An 18227-nucleotide genomic window follows, 5' to 3' on the forward strand; every position below is an offset into this window, starting at 1 on the left:
ATTTATAAAATTTAAAGGTATTTTTAAATAATAAAAAAAAACCCCTTAATTGGACCACCAAAATTTGGATGTAAGCCCAAAGCCCCACCCGATTTGAGGAACAAGACACACTCATCTCTGTTTTTACCGTCTTATCTTTCCTTCCCACCGTCGTTTTTTACACCCATTTTTCTCCATCGTCGCTCTCTCGGGAAGCTTCTTTCACATAACTTCGCACAACAGACGCCGCCACTCGCCTTCTTTCTTCCTTCTGCCCAATCAATTCTTTTACTTCTAATCAGGGTATTGTTTCTAATCGCAGTTCTTATTTCTCTTGTTTCGCCAATCCTCTCGCTTGCAGACTGAATTTCTGATGTCAGGATTGAATTGAATACCCTTAGATACTGTATTGTTCTTCTGGGTTTCATTGTTTGTTGGAAATTGAATTGTCATTTATGTATACTGGACATATTGGGAAATTCGCTTCACAGAGTTTGAAGTAATTGATGAAACTACTTTCCATTTTTGGTTGTTGTGTGGTTTTCGGTTCTTGTGTGCGCCGCCATTTTTCGTTTGGATGATCTAACTTTGCAAATGGGGAATTGTTGATGTTTTGTATCTGCTGTTCTTTGTGTCTCTCCCATTTCTGATGAATTTTCTGCGATCGTATATCTCTTTTTTCTGCTTGTTTCATTAGTGATTTAGTTAATTTTTCTAGAAATTGGTAACTTTCAGATGGATTTGAGAGATAATAGTGAAAGATGTCTTCTGACAGTGGACGCAGATGAGGGAGGATCATTTGAAAGTCCAGCAGCGACGGAATTAATTGAATGTCATGGTGATATTATTCTTGAGCCTTATGAGGGCATGGAATTTGAATCTGAAGATGCTGCTAAAATTTTCTATGATAAGTATGCCCGTCAAGTGGGATTTGTCATGCGTGTGATGTCCTGTCGTCGTTCTGAAAAAGATGGGAGGATACTTGCGCGACGACTTGGATGCAATAAAGAGGGGTATTGTGTCAGCATTCGAGGTAAATTTGGGGCAGTTCGGAAGCCTCGGCCGAGCACTCGAGAAGGCTGCAAGGCAATGATTCATGTCAAATATGATAAGTCTGGGAAATGGGTGATTACAAAATTTGTAAAGGAGCATAATCATCCTCTTGTGGTTTCGCCCCGTGAAGCTCGGCAGACGATGGTTCGTGTTTCTCTTACCCCGTTCTTTTACTTCCATCTATCATCATATATTACAATTGTAGATTTGCTTACTTTTGCTCTCAGTAAGACTGTATTCTTTGCCAGTGTGGTATCCTTACTATTCTGCAAAGATGTTATGGAATTGGAAATGATTGGAATCTGAATTTCTTTAAACAAGGAGAGCTATTTAATGGATCGTTCAAGAGAATCAATTATATTGTTTAGGGAGATGGAAGTGAAAACACCTTTGCCTTACATCTGGCCAACTGTGTAACAGCCCAAGCCCACCGCTAGCAGATAATGTCTTTTTTGGGATTCCTCTCAAGTTTTAAAACGCGTATGCTAGGGAGAGGTTTACACACCCTTATAAATAATGTTTTGTTCCCCCTCCAATCAATGTGGGATCTCACAATCCTCCCCCCTTCAGAGCTGCTAACACACTACCCGATATCTGACTCTGATATCAGTTGTAATAGCTCAAGCCCACCGCTAGCAGATGTTGTCTTCTTTGGGCTTTTCCTTCCGGGCTTCCCCTCAAGGTTTTAAAACGGGTCTGCTAAGGAGAGGTTTTCACACCCTTTTAAAGAATGCTTTGTACCCTTCTCTAACTGATGTGGGACCTCACAAACGGTCAATAGGGACTTGTGTGTAAAAGGATTAAATGTCACGTATATAAACTATAGTTGTGACCTTGCTTTAAGGGAGAAGCTTCTAGTTTCATCTGTCTTTCTAATCTTTGTGCGATTCTCCATACTTTGGCCTATATTTTAGATTGTTCTTGACTTTAGTTTCGTATTGCTCAATGTTGTGTTGGGGATTGTTTTATACCGTTGTGGTGTCTAGCACCATCTAGGATTTTTTTCTTTTTCCATTATGAAAGTATTGTTGTGAGATCCCATCTCGGTTGGAGAGGAGAACAAATCATTCTTTATAAGGGTGTGAAAACCTCTCCCAAGCAGAGACGCGTTTTAAAAACCTTGAGAGGAAGCTCGAAAGAGAAGGCCCAAAGAGGACAATATCTATTAGCGGTGGGCTTGGGCCGTTACAATTGTTGTTGTTATTATTATTATAATAAAGAAACTATGTTACACACGAAGTTTCACTTTTAGCGGTTTATTAATAAACCTATTGTGTGTACAGTTTATTGATGCCCATGTCACTGCTATCTCTTTTACTTGGGAGTATGGTGTGACCCTGATTTTCATTTAGATATATGTGGAAGAAACCTGCCCCTTTAACCAACTCAAATGAACATATCAGTTAAATAAAACCAACCAACCATTCCATCTAGCACATTTAGTTACTCATGAATATCCTACTATCCTTAGTTTGGGAAACTAGTGAACTAACACGAGTTCTTCGGATTATTTGTGTATTCTCACAGTTAAAACCTTTCTGTGGGTGATAGATCTGTATTTATGTTGTATCATATGATTAAATGAGTTGATTTTGAATTTTTGCTTGTAGGATGAAAAAGATAAACAAATACAGGAACTCACTACAGAGCTGCGGAATAAGAAACGGTTGTGTTTGACATACCAAGAACAGCTCGCCGCATTTATGAACATTGTCGAAGAGCATACCGACCAATTATCGAGAAAAGTTCAGAATGTAGTTACCAACCTTAAGGAATTTGAGTCCCTTGAGCAAGAATTGTTGCATCCTAGATAACCCAGCCACAGAGTGAGTATTTGATTGCCTATTGGCTCTTATGCTTCCCCCCAATATTGTCTTTCATCTTAATTTCTTTTCACTGCATCAAAGGTATATCCTATGTCATTTAAGTACAACTATATTCGTATGCAGTGTCGTCGGTGGCCATCGATATTTGGAGCTTGGTAGCATACGAAGAATAGCGACCACCCTTCAGAAAGCTCCCAAAAGGCATTCTTAACAAATCCGCCCTGCCCCACCCCAAACTCGGAGCAAGCGATGGAAACAAGCGTTATAGAGGAATGACATCATAGCAAGCACTGGCATGAAGAAGTATTTGCAGACATCTGAGAGGAGAGATAATTTTGTAATGTAGAGACAATAATTTGATTTACCTCCATGAAAGGATTTTATTGAATAACCAATGCAGTTCTTCAGAAATCTCTGATTGTGCATATACTGAATCGTCCAAATCCCATCCTAGAATGCCCACATAGCTATAATAAGAGAAGCAAGATTAGAATTGTTCCATTATGCTTATTTTACTACAATTTCTCTGCTAAGATGTTCTTCTCTTCTTCCTGTTTTCATTTAAGGTCACTTGGGTGTTCTTATAACTTGGTGTTCATTAAGATCTAGGTTAGTAAAAGCTTTTAAGTGCTGAGTTAATGGCTGTTGTTGTAAAAATGGTATCGAAAGTTCTACGAGGTGTCGTGTCGTGTTGAAAATGTTTTAAAGCAATTTGATAACTAGTAGAGGACTGTTCAGAATATCACGTCGATAAAATACTAATTACAATCTAAGTATTTCTCAACGGGACAAAATTTTGTGCCATTTTTTTGGACTTTTCAACATCCTTGCATGTTCGTTTCTACATGTAAACACTATAAATAATACAACTATAAGCTAACAATACAAAATCTTGTAGCATCCAAATTCTACACACTGCAGACAATCTCTTCCAATAACAACTAATTAATTGATGGGTAATTAAATTAGTCGATCAAATAACTCAACTCAAGATATGAGGCCAAAGGGACTCATCAGACATCGATTTTCTGCATCAAATCAAAACTACCGGTTCCCATCTTCACTGGCAAACCAAGACAGATTCTAGCAGATGGAGTTTCCAAGGTGTCTACTTCCCCATGGTATGCAGCTTGAACAATGAACCTTGCAGCCGTCTCAAAAGTCATTCGACTGAAAGGAGATATTGAGTCGGCTATGCCTCCTAATCGATTCATTGGTCGGTACCCACCAGAATGAGTCATATAATCAGCAATTAGAGTTAGATGTCTAATATTGACTGATATCCCATATGAACTGAAAATGTTTCGAATTTCTCTTATTATTGTTTCCCTAGCTGCTTCCACTCCATATGTTTGTAGCATGGCATGAATGTCATTGGAATATATATATCTAGCATCAAGCTCATCTTGTAACTCCCAGAGCGTCTTAAAGTCGACTCCAGTCGTCTGCAATGCAGGAACTTTTTCCTTTTCTTCTGGTTTGATATTCTTTCTTACCTTAGTATCATTCCCGTGGTAGATTACCTGACCTTCCTTGCAAGTAATTTGTTGACAGCGGATGATTTTGCCAGAGCTTTGGATAGACACCTTCTGGGCCGTTCTCTGAGCAATCTGGTTTCACAGGCCAGAAAGGAAGTTCATAAAGTGATGTCAGTGGAGAAATAAAAAAATCACAATGTATTATGAGAAACAGATATACACCAACAATTTTCTAACTATCGAATGAGCATAGAAGAATTACATCCACCCTAAGAGTAACTACAGGAATATGTGTGCTATTGCTCGTCAATAGTTTTAGTGCGTGCACGTTTGAATTTGGAAGTATAATGTTCTCAGGACAACTGCAATATCGGTACGATGTGTAAATAAAACCTATAAGAGATTGTCTAGCTAAAAGTTTCGAACCTATGAATTCGGATTCGTCTTATCAAATATCTCTCAAAGACACCTCTCCAATACGGTGATAGATACCAAGGACCCATGGTTTTTCTTTAAGCTAGAGTCTAAAGCAGCACAAGGCTCCACCTCAAAAGAGATTGAAGAGGCATTGTTCGTACTAACGCGTGCAAGAGGTTAGGAAAAGTTGTTCAACAGAAATGGGGAATGACATGCAAACTTTCAAAGGCACCAAGGGAATTGGCCTTCACTCAGATAATTTAACTAATATATTCTAGATTATTTTGGCATCTTGTCCTTAGACGCTTACATACTTGGCTATTATGAACCAAACAGAATAAATTAACAAAAGGAAAAGAGCCAACAAAAATACTGAAACATATCAAATTGATTAAACAGATTACTTCCTACAAATACACGTGCTAACATAAGGAACAAAAAAACCAGATCCAGATGAAAATAGACGAGTGTGAGAAAGTACCTGCGTCAGTAAAATATGAGGTTCATTGGTAAACTTAAAATGGACTTCAAAATGATTTCCCTTCGCTGACACAAAAATTGCTCTATCATAGTCCTTTCTGGAGAATTCTGATTTAGCTTTCTTCTTTTTGTTTGATGTTTTGGTTGTTTTCCCTTTCGAATTGGACTTTGAGACATCTATTATCTCAGTCTGATCCTCAGATGTAGCGTCTTTAACAATTTCCATCGTATCATCATTGGTTATATCAGCCTCATCACCTTGATCAACTTCACTTTCAAATCCTGCTGACGGTTCTTTCACATTGAGTTCCTCTTCCGAATCATCTTCATAATCCATCTCATCAGTAGTTCGAAGTTTTTGTTTTTTCATGTCAAAACCAAGATCTTCAGCAACATCTAAGTCATTGCCAACATCATCATCATCATCGTTTTCTTCACGTTGTGAGCTACTTACTTTATCGCTTTCACTCAAACCCTTTGATTGTGAGTCAGGCACAAAATTTTTTATACCACTAATTCGTGATAGTAAGAGCATTTCATTTTGGATTGAATCTTCCAACTCCCTAACGAACACAAATTCCAAAATTTCTTCCAAATCTTCTGAAGATACATGAGCATGCTGTGGATTACTTTCAAGTGGGTAAAATCTTATTTCAAGCTTATAAATACTGCATATCTCTCGCTTCCGTTGCGAAAATGGCACAACAGTTACTTCCATACTTTCTATTATGTCAGCTACTGTAATCTTCTTCAACTTATTAGCAAGACACTTCGCATCATCCCTGTCATATAACAGTCAATTTTTATGGTTCAGAATAATATTGACCAACATGTTATAATTTGTACTTTCGTACACTCTCTTATGTCAAGTAACCAATTGTAAGGTTAGTTTCACCAACAAAATCACCAAGTTAACTTGTGTCCGCAAAATTCACATACATTGCAATCTATAAATTTCTCTCCGCCATGGTTCAATAAGTTTCAAGCTTTACCTTTATTTCTTTTCTTTTTTTCTAAAATGGAAACAAAAAATACTAATGTAATTGTGGCCGAAGTCACTATGTAGACTGAGAATATTAACTCTATGGATACAACATATACACTGGTAATAACGAGATTAGATAAATAACCATGTAGCAATGAATCAAGAAACAGTAATTTTAACTTACATTGAGTAGCCCTCTCGCAACGGGCATGTCATAATTGGTGTCTTAATATCTTGTGAAGCAGTCATCAAAATCTCTTGAAGGCGGGGAATTCCAAGAGTCACATTCATCTCACCACGCCCAGCATGATGAAATGTGTTCAACCTAAGACACATTTCATTTCAACAACAAAAGAGAATGATAGTGAAATCAGCCACTATATAATCAATCTAACGGGATAATAATTCCTCTTTTTAAAAAAAGAGTGAGAAGGTGACTTTTTTTTCCTGAACTTTTGTTAAGTATACTCGCTTATCCGCCAACTGATTTTCTAACCAAGACAGCCAGGGAAATCTAAGTTCATTCTTATCCAAGTATCAACACTAATTACGATGACTTATTCCTAATATATTAAGAAAAGCTTAAACTGAAGTCTTATTCGAAGAGAAATAACATGATTAAAGCCTGAAAGTTAGAAACAGGGTGGGGGGTCTTACGTCATTTGTGTTGATGGCTCTCCGATAGACTGAGCAGCGAGTACACCAACTGGTTCTCCAGGCTGTGCAAGACTTGACAGGTACTTATTCTCCAGCAGCCTGATAAAGTCATCTTTTTGTCCCAGACCAGGAGCCTTATCCTTCGCGAAGGAATTATATATGACTTCTGCTTTCTCTTGAAGAACTGAAGGCAGCTCATTGATGTATTGATTAAAGCTGTCAGGCTGATGATGACTTTTTTGGTAAATCATTTCGCAGTTCTGAAATAAAAATAGGTATGATCTAATCATTCAGAAAACACATAAACAATGAATAAAAAACTCTATTAAGCATCCAGATTTTGAAGGTTACAAGTTCTTACAGCTGCAAGTGCTTCAAATTTTATAATAAAGGCATTTTTATGGACATCTACACCATCCTCGCCATAACGAAATTGAATAATGGAGCCATCCGCATCACGAACAGTATGATCGTAACCAACTTTTAGAGACTCCAGATTTTTAATAAGGCATCTTTGTAGATATCCACTCCGAGATGTCTTAACTGCTGTATCAACCAACCTATGAGAAGAAGAAAAAAAACTCATAGTTTATATGTCAATAAGATGTCAAGTAAATACTGATGAAAAAAGTTCTTGTATGTTGCTCCTTAACCAATAGAACAATCTATCTAAAAGCCATGAAGGGGGGCAAAAAAGAGGAACAGATAAAAGTAACTGAACGTGATATGGCCAAATTTGCAGTTTTAAGAATCTAACGTAACCAATTTCATTTGCATGGTATATTCTATTTAAAAATCATTAGTTCACTAATCAAGACCAGAATTGTATTTTTTATTCGTTAATTTCCCCTGTTATGGTGTACTTTTGGCTTAATAATTCATTGTAACCATAATCTACTGAGTTACATATATATTAAGGAGTATAATTATGAACGCAGGAATAATGATGAATGTACTGCAATTTCCATCACTCCTCATTTATCCTTGAACAGCAGATTATAATGCAGATCAAGAATGCTTCCATAAAGGGGTTTTCTCACCTTGCTGTCCTTCAATGATGCTTAAAGATTATTAAAGTTCAGAAACCTCTTAGACAGCAAAATTAAAATATCATAACCTGTGGACAACTTTTAAACTTCTTCTAGTTTCTGGTCAGTGAACAAGATCAAATCTTGAACTGGAATGATTATAGGGAATCCAAACTTAACTTTAATTTTCAAATAGATAGGACGAGGTTCAATGCAGAAATATGATGCATAAACCAATTAACTTTTGGGAAGAAAAAACACAAATAGCTACGTCTGATTATGCCAAATCACACATAATATTCGTCAGGATTAACTTAAGTCAGAAGAAGTTTAATTTACCCTTCACGGCCAGCCATACAATGGAAGTAGTATTCTTGAGGTCGAAGACCAGTAAGAAAGCGATCAACAATGAACCCTCCAGCTCGTGATGCCCAATCCCAAGGCGGAAAGCAGGGTAATGTTTTTCCTGACACCATTCTAGGAACTCGTTTGCCTTCTAACTGCTGCTGGCCTAAATGTGAAGATATTTGTTGAAAATTTGCCTGTTCAAAGCAAGACAATTTAGAAAATATGGAAAAATCTCAAAACAGAGTAAAATTGTGATTGAGCATTGATTCAAATTTCCATCCGCATACACGTAAATGCAACAAATAAAAGAAAAATGTATTTACACTGTATCAACAAGTCGAGACAAGTTCAAGAAAGATGGTCAATTATGTCAAAAAAGATGGAATACAACGACAGGAGATCAGCATATATTTTTGTGTTCATTTGTTTCATGGTTTCTTAGCTTTGTACTTTCATAGCCACATTTCATTTTCTTGGTACAAAGAATACCACTATCATCAATTTTATCATGTTCAGGGAAACTATAACATCATAGTTGCATCAGATAACAAGCAATCAACAAGAAGGAGAAAAAGTTAAACCATTATTCGCTACAGGAAAAAATGACTCATGAAGCCTACATTTTGAACTCTAATTTTATATAAGCTTCTAATAACCAGCTAATACTTACACCAACTCTTCTCTCTTCTTTTCTTCTTTATTTAAAAAAGAAAAAACAACAGCTACAATACCAACTACTACCTTAACTACTGGAAAGTAGCCACTTGGCAACCAAACAAACACAAAACATCTGAGCTATTAAAATCAATAAGAGAGAATAACATTGTAGGGATTTGAATACATAAAACACATGACCTCTAATTCTGTTAGCATATTAATCTACCACAAGATCAAAATGTTTAAGCTAATAGATATATCAAATCTTATATTCTTAAGAATGCCGTACATAGAAAAATATTGCTCTACCACAAGATCAAAATGGAAGTTTTCTTCCCTTTAAAACTTCTTTCCTTACACCTAAAGCAAAAGAGAGAAGTTTTAAACGGAAGAAAAGTTTGAAAAAAAAAGGAAGAAAACAGAAAAATAACACCACTGTGGAAGAAGCATTGTATTGGCAACAAATACCTAGATACTCAGAATTGCAAAGAAACCTACCGTACCACCTTTAGCCCCAGAAGTCGTCATCAGAGAAATGCAGTTGTTTACAGAGGGTTTTAGCAAGCCCTCAGACAACAAATCTTTGAGGACCTTAGAGTTACCAGTCCTTTCATTAAGTTGGCTGGTCATTTTTCTATCCAATGATGTTAATGCTGGCTCTCCATTATTGGAAATAGTTTTTTCAATATTCAACTGCAGTGCCATTGGATCTGCAAATCAAACATATCAAGTCCCAAATCCATCAAACTGAGAAAGTCCGAAGTAATAACAAATAGACTCCACACCAACAGTCAGGGCCATAATAAAAATATTTGTCATGGCAGGCTGAATCATGGAAAGTGTTTTGAGATGCAATTGTCAGGCCTCACATAAGCTCATTTATGTTTGTCATTTCAAATCATTCTCTGGATATGTATCTACGTTAGTTGTTTTTCCTCGTAGGTCAAGATTTTAATCGGAGTATGTGCGAGTAAATACCATATCCAAAGAAAATTTAAGGCATTTTTATGGAAGCTTAGTCATTGGAGAATCAATACAGCAGATCATCTTCAATGGAGAATCCCTAATTTCTTTTGCACAATAGTATTGAAACCTTAATTTGGAAGGCTTTGCATGAAGCATGATTATGCCTGTAAATGTTTTATCTTCTATCATAGATTTTTGTGGGGAACCCTTTCAAAAGCGATAAGAAAACACTATGGGTTGCACTTAACTGTTCCTTTTTTTTGGTCTCCATGGTGTGAAAGGAATGGGTGGATCATCAATAACAATCATTCATCATTCGATGGGTTTATGGATTTGGTTTTATTTAATTTGCCCTTTACTGGTGTGAATGTTCACACCCTTTTAAAAAATATAGTCGTTCTACAGTAATTTATTGCAATCCACCAATGCGAGTTGGGAGGCTTTATCTTCTCTTTTGTACACTTCATTCATCAATGAAATTTTTATGCTTCTTTCTATTAGAAAAAACACTTAATGCATCAAGCACTAATAGTGAACAGGAAAATACCTAATTTTTCTCCATCTTTAACCTTAAGAAATCCAAGATGCACCTGTTCACCGATATTCTCGCAGATTTGGAGTTGCTTCTCTCTCTCCTTGTCCATACATTGTATCAACAAAAGATCATCTACTCCACATGTGAACCCATGCATCTAAGAAATGAAAGATGAATGTACAAGTATTGTCAATGCCAACTTGTAAGATGAGAACTAGCTTATGATATTTTATATAAAAAAGGAGAGTAAACTTGAAATAGTACACCATCACCTGAAGATAAACAGTGAACAAACGACTCATTACAGAAAGCAAGACGCCAGCAGTATTTGAACCATAAAGCTCCTGCACTGTATGCACTAAGCCATAGTCACCAAATTGAGCCTTGTCTATGACACCACGCACCAATTCATTTTTAAATATTAGTAAACTATCGTCATCTAAACGCTCGGCCTTCAATTTATCAAATTTTGAGTAATCATCTCTCTTAGAGTTCCCTTCATCAGGAACTTCTCCTTTTCCCAACTTAATTCCATTCCAAGTTCTTTTTCTCTTTGATTTATCACCATCGGCCACTTTGACTTTGGAAGAATTATTTCCCGTATGTCGGGACTTAAAAAAACCACGTGGAATTTTCACATCTTTTTCTACACAAAATGGTGGGGCCCCTCTAGTGATATGGTCCAATAAGGCTGTGACAACCTGTAAACCAAAAAAAAAAAACGATTACGGTATCAGAAGTTAACCATGAAGCCTGTGAACTCTTCACAAAACAACAAATTTCTATTCAAATCCAGGAGCAGTGCAAACAAAAGCAAAGCAAACAACGATAGTTTTCTAATATGAACTCATTTTAGAAACCTTGAGTGGGTTAACATTACTTACTCAAGCTCAAGTATCATAGCAAACATCTCAACAAAACACAAATCCTCTGATTTTACTAAAATAGCACATGCCTACGAACTCCTAATATTTATTCTGTTTTTTTTTCTTTTTGCATGATAAGATATATTTCCGTGTCTGCAACATTAATATGCAAATATCTTATTTTCTAGAAAAGATCCCAAAACCTGTTTTCCTGTCCAAAGAGGCTCTGGTTTCCATACGGCAGGAAGAACAGGTAGCATCTCGGATTCAAAATCTAAAATGAAAATCTTCTGCCCAGGTTTCTCCGAAGAAGCACATGGTCTGGATGTTGAAATGCCAGAACTATAGAGAAGCTGGCTAAACTCATCAAATTTTAAGAAAGTATCCTTCTTCGTGAGAAGCACAGCACTTATAATGTGGTCCTGAAGAATATATGCAAATTAGGTGGTTAATCACCTATATATATCAATGACATCAAAGAGTATATGAAGAAATAAGCTCAGGGTTTTAGAAATTTACTTGGTACCTGAATTAATGCTCTGATTGGTTCACCACTGGTGGGTTTCACATATTGGTTATTTGCATTCACAATGTTGTAAGCTTCAGCACGAGAAATTTCATCTTGAGGAAAATGAACGTTCATTTCATCACCATCAAAATCAGCATTATACGTGCTGTAATTAGGGAACAATACATTTTCAGTGGCACGTGCTCTTATTGAAAATAACACAAAATGTTGTACAAGTTTATACAAATTATAAATAATGATACCTGCAATTTGCATAGTGCATTCGAATAGTCTTCTCTCCTTTTAAGACACGAACAACATGAGCCATAATACTAGGCTTGTGAAGTGTAGGCTGTCGGGGAAAAAGAGACAAAGACTCAAACACATGAAAAAATAGGATATAAATAGACATCCTAATGTTAGAACTAAAAGCCAGTTTACACCATCTCTATTTTATGTAAATCATCAATGATGGGGAGTGCGCAGAGGGGTCCATGTGATGCTCGGTCCCTTGTTAGGTTCAAGGCTTCCCTTTGAACCTCAGTGTTGAAGGCCTTTTATAATTATCCGTTTGGTCTTATTTTGATTGATTAGAGTCTCGTTCTTTAGTGGGATTCCCTTTTGTGAGCTTGGTTTTTCTGTTGCCCTTGTATTATTTCTTTTCTCTTTTTTCTTTTTTTACCAATGAATTTCGATACGTCAACAATGCAAACAAAGGGACTCCAATCCATAACAATAGGACCTAACAGGTGATTGGAAAAACAAGGAGACCACGCCCAGATTAAGGAATTAAACCTAGGTAATGACTAAACTTCCTCCCCAGCTCTATCCTAACCCCTAAAAATTTTTTAACTCCCTACCAGCCAAAGACCCAAACTATAGCAACGAAGCCAACTTTCCACAAAAAAGAATCAATACATACTTCAACCTTACATCTCTCAACCACTAAGGAAGCTTCTTTCAGGCTCATCATATAAGTTATATCAATACGCAACAATAAAAAAATTGCAAGAAACAAGACAGCATGAAACTTAGCAACATTTTTCTGAACTAGCTAACTAAAACTGGGATTCTGGATAAGGGGAGGAAGTAAGTTGCAAACCAACCCAAAACAACCTGGATGAGGGTAAGTATTCCTTAGAAAAGAAAGTTCTTTATCAAAGAAAAAGACACTTTTGGGTTTTTTTCTAAAATGGGATTCCAAAAAGACATGCACTTTGGATCACGGCCTAGAGGGAGCCCAAGGTAAGAGAATGGAACCCAACTCATTTCACACCCCCACAATAGAAGCCCAATTACCCGACTTCAGTGGGTCATAATTCATACCGATGGTCAATCTCTTACCTTTGTTTATCTCAAGGCAATAAACCACTCATATTAAGAAAGAGTTTTCCTTACCCAAGTAAAAGAAAAATGTGTCATCCGCAAATGAAGATGTTAGAGGTGTAGATTTTGTCCCAGGAAACCCTCAATAATCCTCCTCCAGTAAAATCAATATATCCCTACCCACTTGGAAACCCATTTTAACAAAGTAATCAGCAACCAACTAAAACTAAATATCATAACAATGTTGCCTACTAATCCACTACATCACATTCACTTGGGAAGCAACTACAACAATAATGACAAAAAAAGGCAGAAATTTAAGTTCAAGTCTTATAGATAAAGTAGTACAGATGTAAAAGAATTATGTCAAATAAAACCGAAGTCTACCTGTCGATTCACAAGAACAATATCTCCATCTTCCAAATGGCGATTCACAATTTTCCCTTCAAATTCATAATCATCACTTCCTTGATCGACAACCACTCCACGAGAGGAAGGTAATTTCCTTGAGATAGAAATGCGTGATTTCCGACTTGGCTTCAAGTTCAACTTAACTGTAGCCAACTTATCAATGTAATGTGTGGCTCCTGGATGGGTTTCAGGACCATTAATTATAGCATTTCGTAACTTTTGAACATTCCAAGCAGTCACTCTCTGGAAAAAGTAACAACAAAAAGGAACAAATAAAACACAATCAGGTCAGGGATAAAAGCCACTTTTTCCTACTGTATTCAATAAGAAACGAAAACCTAAAAGAACAAGTACAACAAAATAAAAAAATGATGAAGACTACTCACAGAAAAGAAAAATAAGATTAAAATATTGTTTCAATAAATAACCAATTAACACTAGTTAGTCTAATCAACACGTTGTGGCTTAAAACAAAAACCAGTACATACCATATACAAATAAAGAAGACAATCAATATTACTACAAGTAGAATACTTGTTTAGATTAGAATACCTCCGGATAGGTCAATCTCAATGCAAAATAAGGGGGAATTCCAATCTCATTAACTGCTAAGTAGGGATCTGGTGAAATGACAGATCGGCACGCAAAGTTAACCCTCTTTCCCATCATCTTCTGACGAAACATGCCTTCCTTCTTCTCCAATAACTGACATATTCCCACAGAAACATCTTTTTGACCTGGACCTGCCGTCAAGAAAGCATGGCCCCACCATTCAATAGGCAGTTCCATGATTTGTGTATAACATTCATGGCAGTACTAGACTATAAAAAATAGCAAACATGCTACTACAAGGTCACAATTAATAAGACTAAACTAGACAATGGAAATTAGAGGCAAAATGCAATTTGAACAACAAAATAATTTTGAGACCATGGTAAGGCAGAACTTATCAATTAGTGGCACAAATACCAGATGACTTGTGCATTAATTATTCTACAAAGGTGGTTTTTGTTTAGATATCTCACAGTAACAAAGCCCTAAAAAAGGTGTAAGAAGACTCCCTCATTGGAAATTTAAAAAAAAAACAAAAGAAAAAGGTAATTAAGAAAATCAATAGAAACAAGCCAGCAAGACGAATTGAAAGAAAATTGAGTCCCCTACTTCCGCATTGCACATAAATTGAAGGCCATTTAGAAACTTTGACATTGAATAAACATGCTTACCAGATGCAGTTTTGCTATCAAACAAAACATTGATAGATTGTTGAAGATCCATCCATAGCCTGACTATCTTTGAGTGTTCTGATTTGTTAGCATGAGCATTTCCTAATGATATATTGGACTGTAGCACCTTGTTCAGTAACACAGTTTGAGGATGCTCCATTATCTGAGAACACAAATAAGCATCGACTCTTTATGAAAACATGTACAAAAGACCACATGAATTGTTAGTCATAGCTAGATTAGTTAGATCGAGTTGGGAAAAAAAAAGGTTGCAGTTTAAAATGCAAGGGATAAGTACTATTACAGAAGTAGAACATACAAGGACTCACGACCCCAATTTCCAAACCAGTTAAATAAACGACTGTTTTCAACAACATTCTTTACTCTATTAGTCGGTGGAAATGCAAAAGCTAGCAATCAAATGCATTATTCTTTTAAAATATAATTGTCAAATTCTTTTATTTTTTTCTCAACGAAAGTTTGGTCCTTTATCAAAAAATTATACGTAGAGGGGAGGCCAAAAAAAAGCGTCACAGCAGTTAACAAGAAACTCATCTCACACAACAGCTTTGATTTTTAGTTTCCATCTACAACGTTTAATTCATTTCCATGCATCAACTTAAGTGGTTCCTAAAAGAATTTAATTCATTTCCATGCATCAATTTAAGTGGTTACAAACAGAAAAGGGATGAGCAAGCATGTGACCATCATTCATCAAAACCCTTGGTCTTTAGTCATAAAGAGAAAACGAGAGAGAGAGAGAGAGGGAGGGAGGGAGGGAGAAGATACTTACAGAATCGCCTCCTTTTGCAGGGGGGCGGAACTTAATTGGAGGGACTAGAACAGCCTCTAAGAAAAACATGGAGTGGCCTGCTTTATTTCCATATCCCTGATGCTGAATATCACTAATAAACGAACAGAGCATAGCTTCATTTTTCCACAAACGCTTCAAAATATGCTTAACCTATTATAAAAATACAAATTATTATTATTATTTGAAGAAAAGAAGGGAAAAAATTATCTGCTATTACAAAATAAACTGGCAGTAAGTACCTCAGACGGCAACAAATGTCCTGCGGAGAAATTCTTCGGCACAAAAATTTCAGGAGAAACTTCCTCAGAATCTTCTACAGAGGCCTTGGTTGCAGTGTCATCAAATACATCTACTTCCGACATATTGATAACAGTAGTTTGCGGAACCGTATTCTCTTCCTCAATTGAGGATATTCCTTCAGCCCCACTACTCACACTCGCAGGCTTGCATCCTCTAATAGCATTGGCCCTCTTGTGGGCTCCTGGCAAGCCAGTCTGCGTCCATCATGAAAAAGAACCAAAATCAAATCCCTGAAACTTGTATATATGCCCATGACCTGATAGTAAAGCTATAAATGTAATATCACATCTGAATTAGCAATGGGCATGTAAGAAGAAATACCATGTGAAGCCAACCAAAAGTTGGTCTAGTAATCTTAGGATTTTTGGCACCACAATTTTTGCACTCTCTCTGTTTGGGCTTCAAAAATTTATTCACAGCAGATATGGCCTCAGAAAATTGAAGAGAGGTCCATTTTTTTGGTTGCATATTCTGCATTTCATTGCTATGCTTTGAATCTGAAGACTCAGTTAGCAATTCTGAATCCAACTCTTTCGCCTTAACAACATCACCATTTAAAATAAGCTCCAGTTGAGATGCACATTTTTCAACCTAAAGTCAAGAATTAAATTGGCAGGTATTATTTATGTATAGAAGACGGAAGAGTGTATGAAACTAAAGAATTCTACCTAAACACATCCTTCGATTATAGTAAGTTTACCTGGGATCCGCCAGCCCGAAAATGGTGGCACGAGAAACAAGTGCGTTGTAGAAGATTATGGAGAATAATAAATAGCAAGGGATTATACACTGGAGAAACAAGGTCAATGTGACCACAATGACCGGGGCAGTAGAAAGGCCTTTGTCCGCAAGATTTGCAACTACATAAACCAAAATACCAACCAAATAAAACATTAAGAACAAGTAAATATAACTTGGATTACAAGACAAGTTCAAAACTGTAGAGTAAAAAGATGTCACCAAATAGCTCTCCGATTGCAATGAATTTAAAAGGGAAGATATAGCAAAAACTCCAGTAGTATCCAGAGGCTAATAAGAAGGTTAAATACTCCAAATCTGCCAAATTTCAAAACTTCCCCAAAATCTCCTCTTTCGACCATTCTATTTCAAGCCAAATTTACCCATGACAAGAGAGACAATAGGTGATGAACATAACGTGAAGGCTGAAGCAAAACAATTAAGACAATATTTTCTGAGCCTATAACCTACGAACAGGAAGATTCACAGAATAAACTCATAGCTGGAGCCAACTACGTAAACGTTCATCAACAAGCACAAACAAGAAATATTGGATGGCACGAGACAAATATTCAACTTCTGAAAGAAAAGTAAACAAGAATCCAAGGTACTCACAGTGTTGTCTCATCTAAAGAACCCATGGCTGGATCATAAAGTCCGCCAGCTACGGGCCTGCCCATAGCATCTAACAATATGGGTGCAGTAACTTTCACAGCACTGTGTTTGCGAACCTCATCTTCAGTCATGAAGCTGAAGGCGACCGCCTTTACTGACTCGGACGCACCCTGCAACAAATTGTCACCATTAAAAAAACTACACTACTCTTCAACATCCTACCACACCCCAAAGCTAAAATTTCCAACATAAAAAGTGGTCTACAACTAGAAATTGCCTTCACTTCATGCAGTAGAAGCTTAGAACAATTAAATATTAGATACAATGAAGATAAGCTCAAAACCATCTCCGTGTTTTACTACACTCGCATCCTCTCGCAACAAACAACAACATGAAAGCGAACACTCGGAAACACACAAAAGCAGAAGGAAACAGATATTGAGAGAAACGAGCATTAGTACCTCTGTGGTCTGAGCCATGGCAGTGACAATCTATTCCAACTACTCAGTTTCAACAGTCGGCGTGCGCGAGTGACGGAAGAGAAACAACAGAGGTTTGAAGCACATTCACCGATCGAGATTTTTTACTCTGTGTGTGAGTGTGTGAACTAAATAAAAAGAACTTTTTTTAAACTGATTCCATTTAGGGCAATTCCTTAGCAGGTTCTGGCTATAGCGGCGGCGTGAGCGAACCTTTCACGATGGCAACCTGGAAACGGCGAGTGAAAAAAAACGTCGACAGCGTCAATAGTTGAAGAGAAGAGTAGAGGAAAGATCGAATGATAAAAGACGTACTTGACGGCGGAGAGGGCTTAGTGGTGACGACGGCGAGTTGCAACGAAGGATGTCTCTTATCGATGGCGGTGGCGGCGGGCGCGAAGATGGTTACTGAGAAAAAGGAGAGGGAAAGGGAAGAGAAGACGAGAACGCGAAAGACGCAGTTGGACGGCGCAATGCAAACGGCTATGGAATTATATTAGTTCTTAAAGGAACCTTATTTCTAAATTTGTTTTTCCTT

At 36.9% G+C, this 18227-nt stretch overlaps 2 protein-coding genes across 4 annotated transcripts; one reads left to right on the forward strand and one right to left on the reverse strand.

The window, feature by feature from the left end:
• Window positions 1-91: 91 nt before the first annotated feature.
• On the forward strand, window positions 92-3283 carry LOC111454135 (protein FAR1-RELATED SEQUENCE 5-like). 3 transcript variants are annotated; one of them, XM_023095471.1, is made up of 4 exons: window positions 92-282; window positions 715-1176; window positions 2643-2858; window positions 2982-3283. In XM_023095471.1, the coding sequence occupies exons 2-3, from the start codon at window positions 715-717 to the stop codon at window positions 2844-2846; spliced, it is 666 nt and encodes a 221-aa protein (XP_022951239.1). In that variant the 5' UTR covers window positions 92-282; the 3' UTR covers window positions 2847-2858; window positions 2982-3283. The 3 variants fall into 3 exon arrangements, with proteins under 3 accessions (XP_022951239.1, XP_022951252.1, XP_022951248.1); XM_023095484.1 differs by having other exon boundaries at window positions 755-1176; XM_023095480.1 differs by lacking the exon at window positions 92-282 and adding an exon at window positions 399-478 and having other exon boundaries at window positions 755-1176.
• A 322-nt stretch (window positions 3284-3605) lies between these two features.
• On the reverse strand, window positions 3606-18155 carry LOC111444963 (DNA-directed RNA polymerase I subunit 1). The gene is made up of 22 exons (XM_023083123.1): window positions 18005-18155; window positions 17672-17918; window positions 17211-17380; window positions 16558-16717; window positions 16179-16448; window positions 15797-16051; window positions 15537-15707; window positions 14744-14906; window positions 14073-14263; window positions 13497-13763; window positions 12047-12135; window positions 11802-11949; window positions 11479-11697; window positions 10682-11110; window positions 10422-10566; window positions 9407-9618; window positions 8243-8445; window positions 7237-7435; window positions 6876-7135; window positions 6403-6543; window positions 5235-6015; window positions 3606-4468 (listed from the first exon to the last, which is right to left on the reverse strand). The coding sequence occupies exons 2-22, from the start codon at window positions 17687-17689 to the stop codon at window positions 3872-3874; spliced, it is 5088 nt and encodes a 1695-aa protein (XP_022938891.1). The 5' UTR covers window positions 17690-17918; window positions 18005-18155; the 3' UTR covers window positions 3606-3871.
• Between the last annotated feature and the right edge of the window lie 72 nt (window positions 18156-18227).

This window comes from Cucurbita moschata, unplaced genomic scaffold (assembly GCF_002738365.1).
Source record: "Cucurbita moschata cultivar Rifu unplaced genomic scaffold, Cmos_1.0 Cmo_Scf00001, whole genome shotgun sequence".
In the NCBI taxonomy this organism is placed as follows: domain Eukaryota; kingdom Viridiplantae; phylum Streptophyta; class Magnoliopsida; order Cucurbitales; family Cucurbitaceae; genus Cucurbita; species Cucurbita moschata.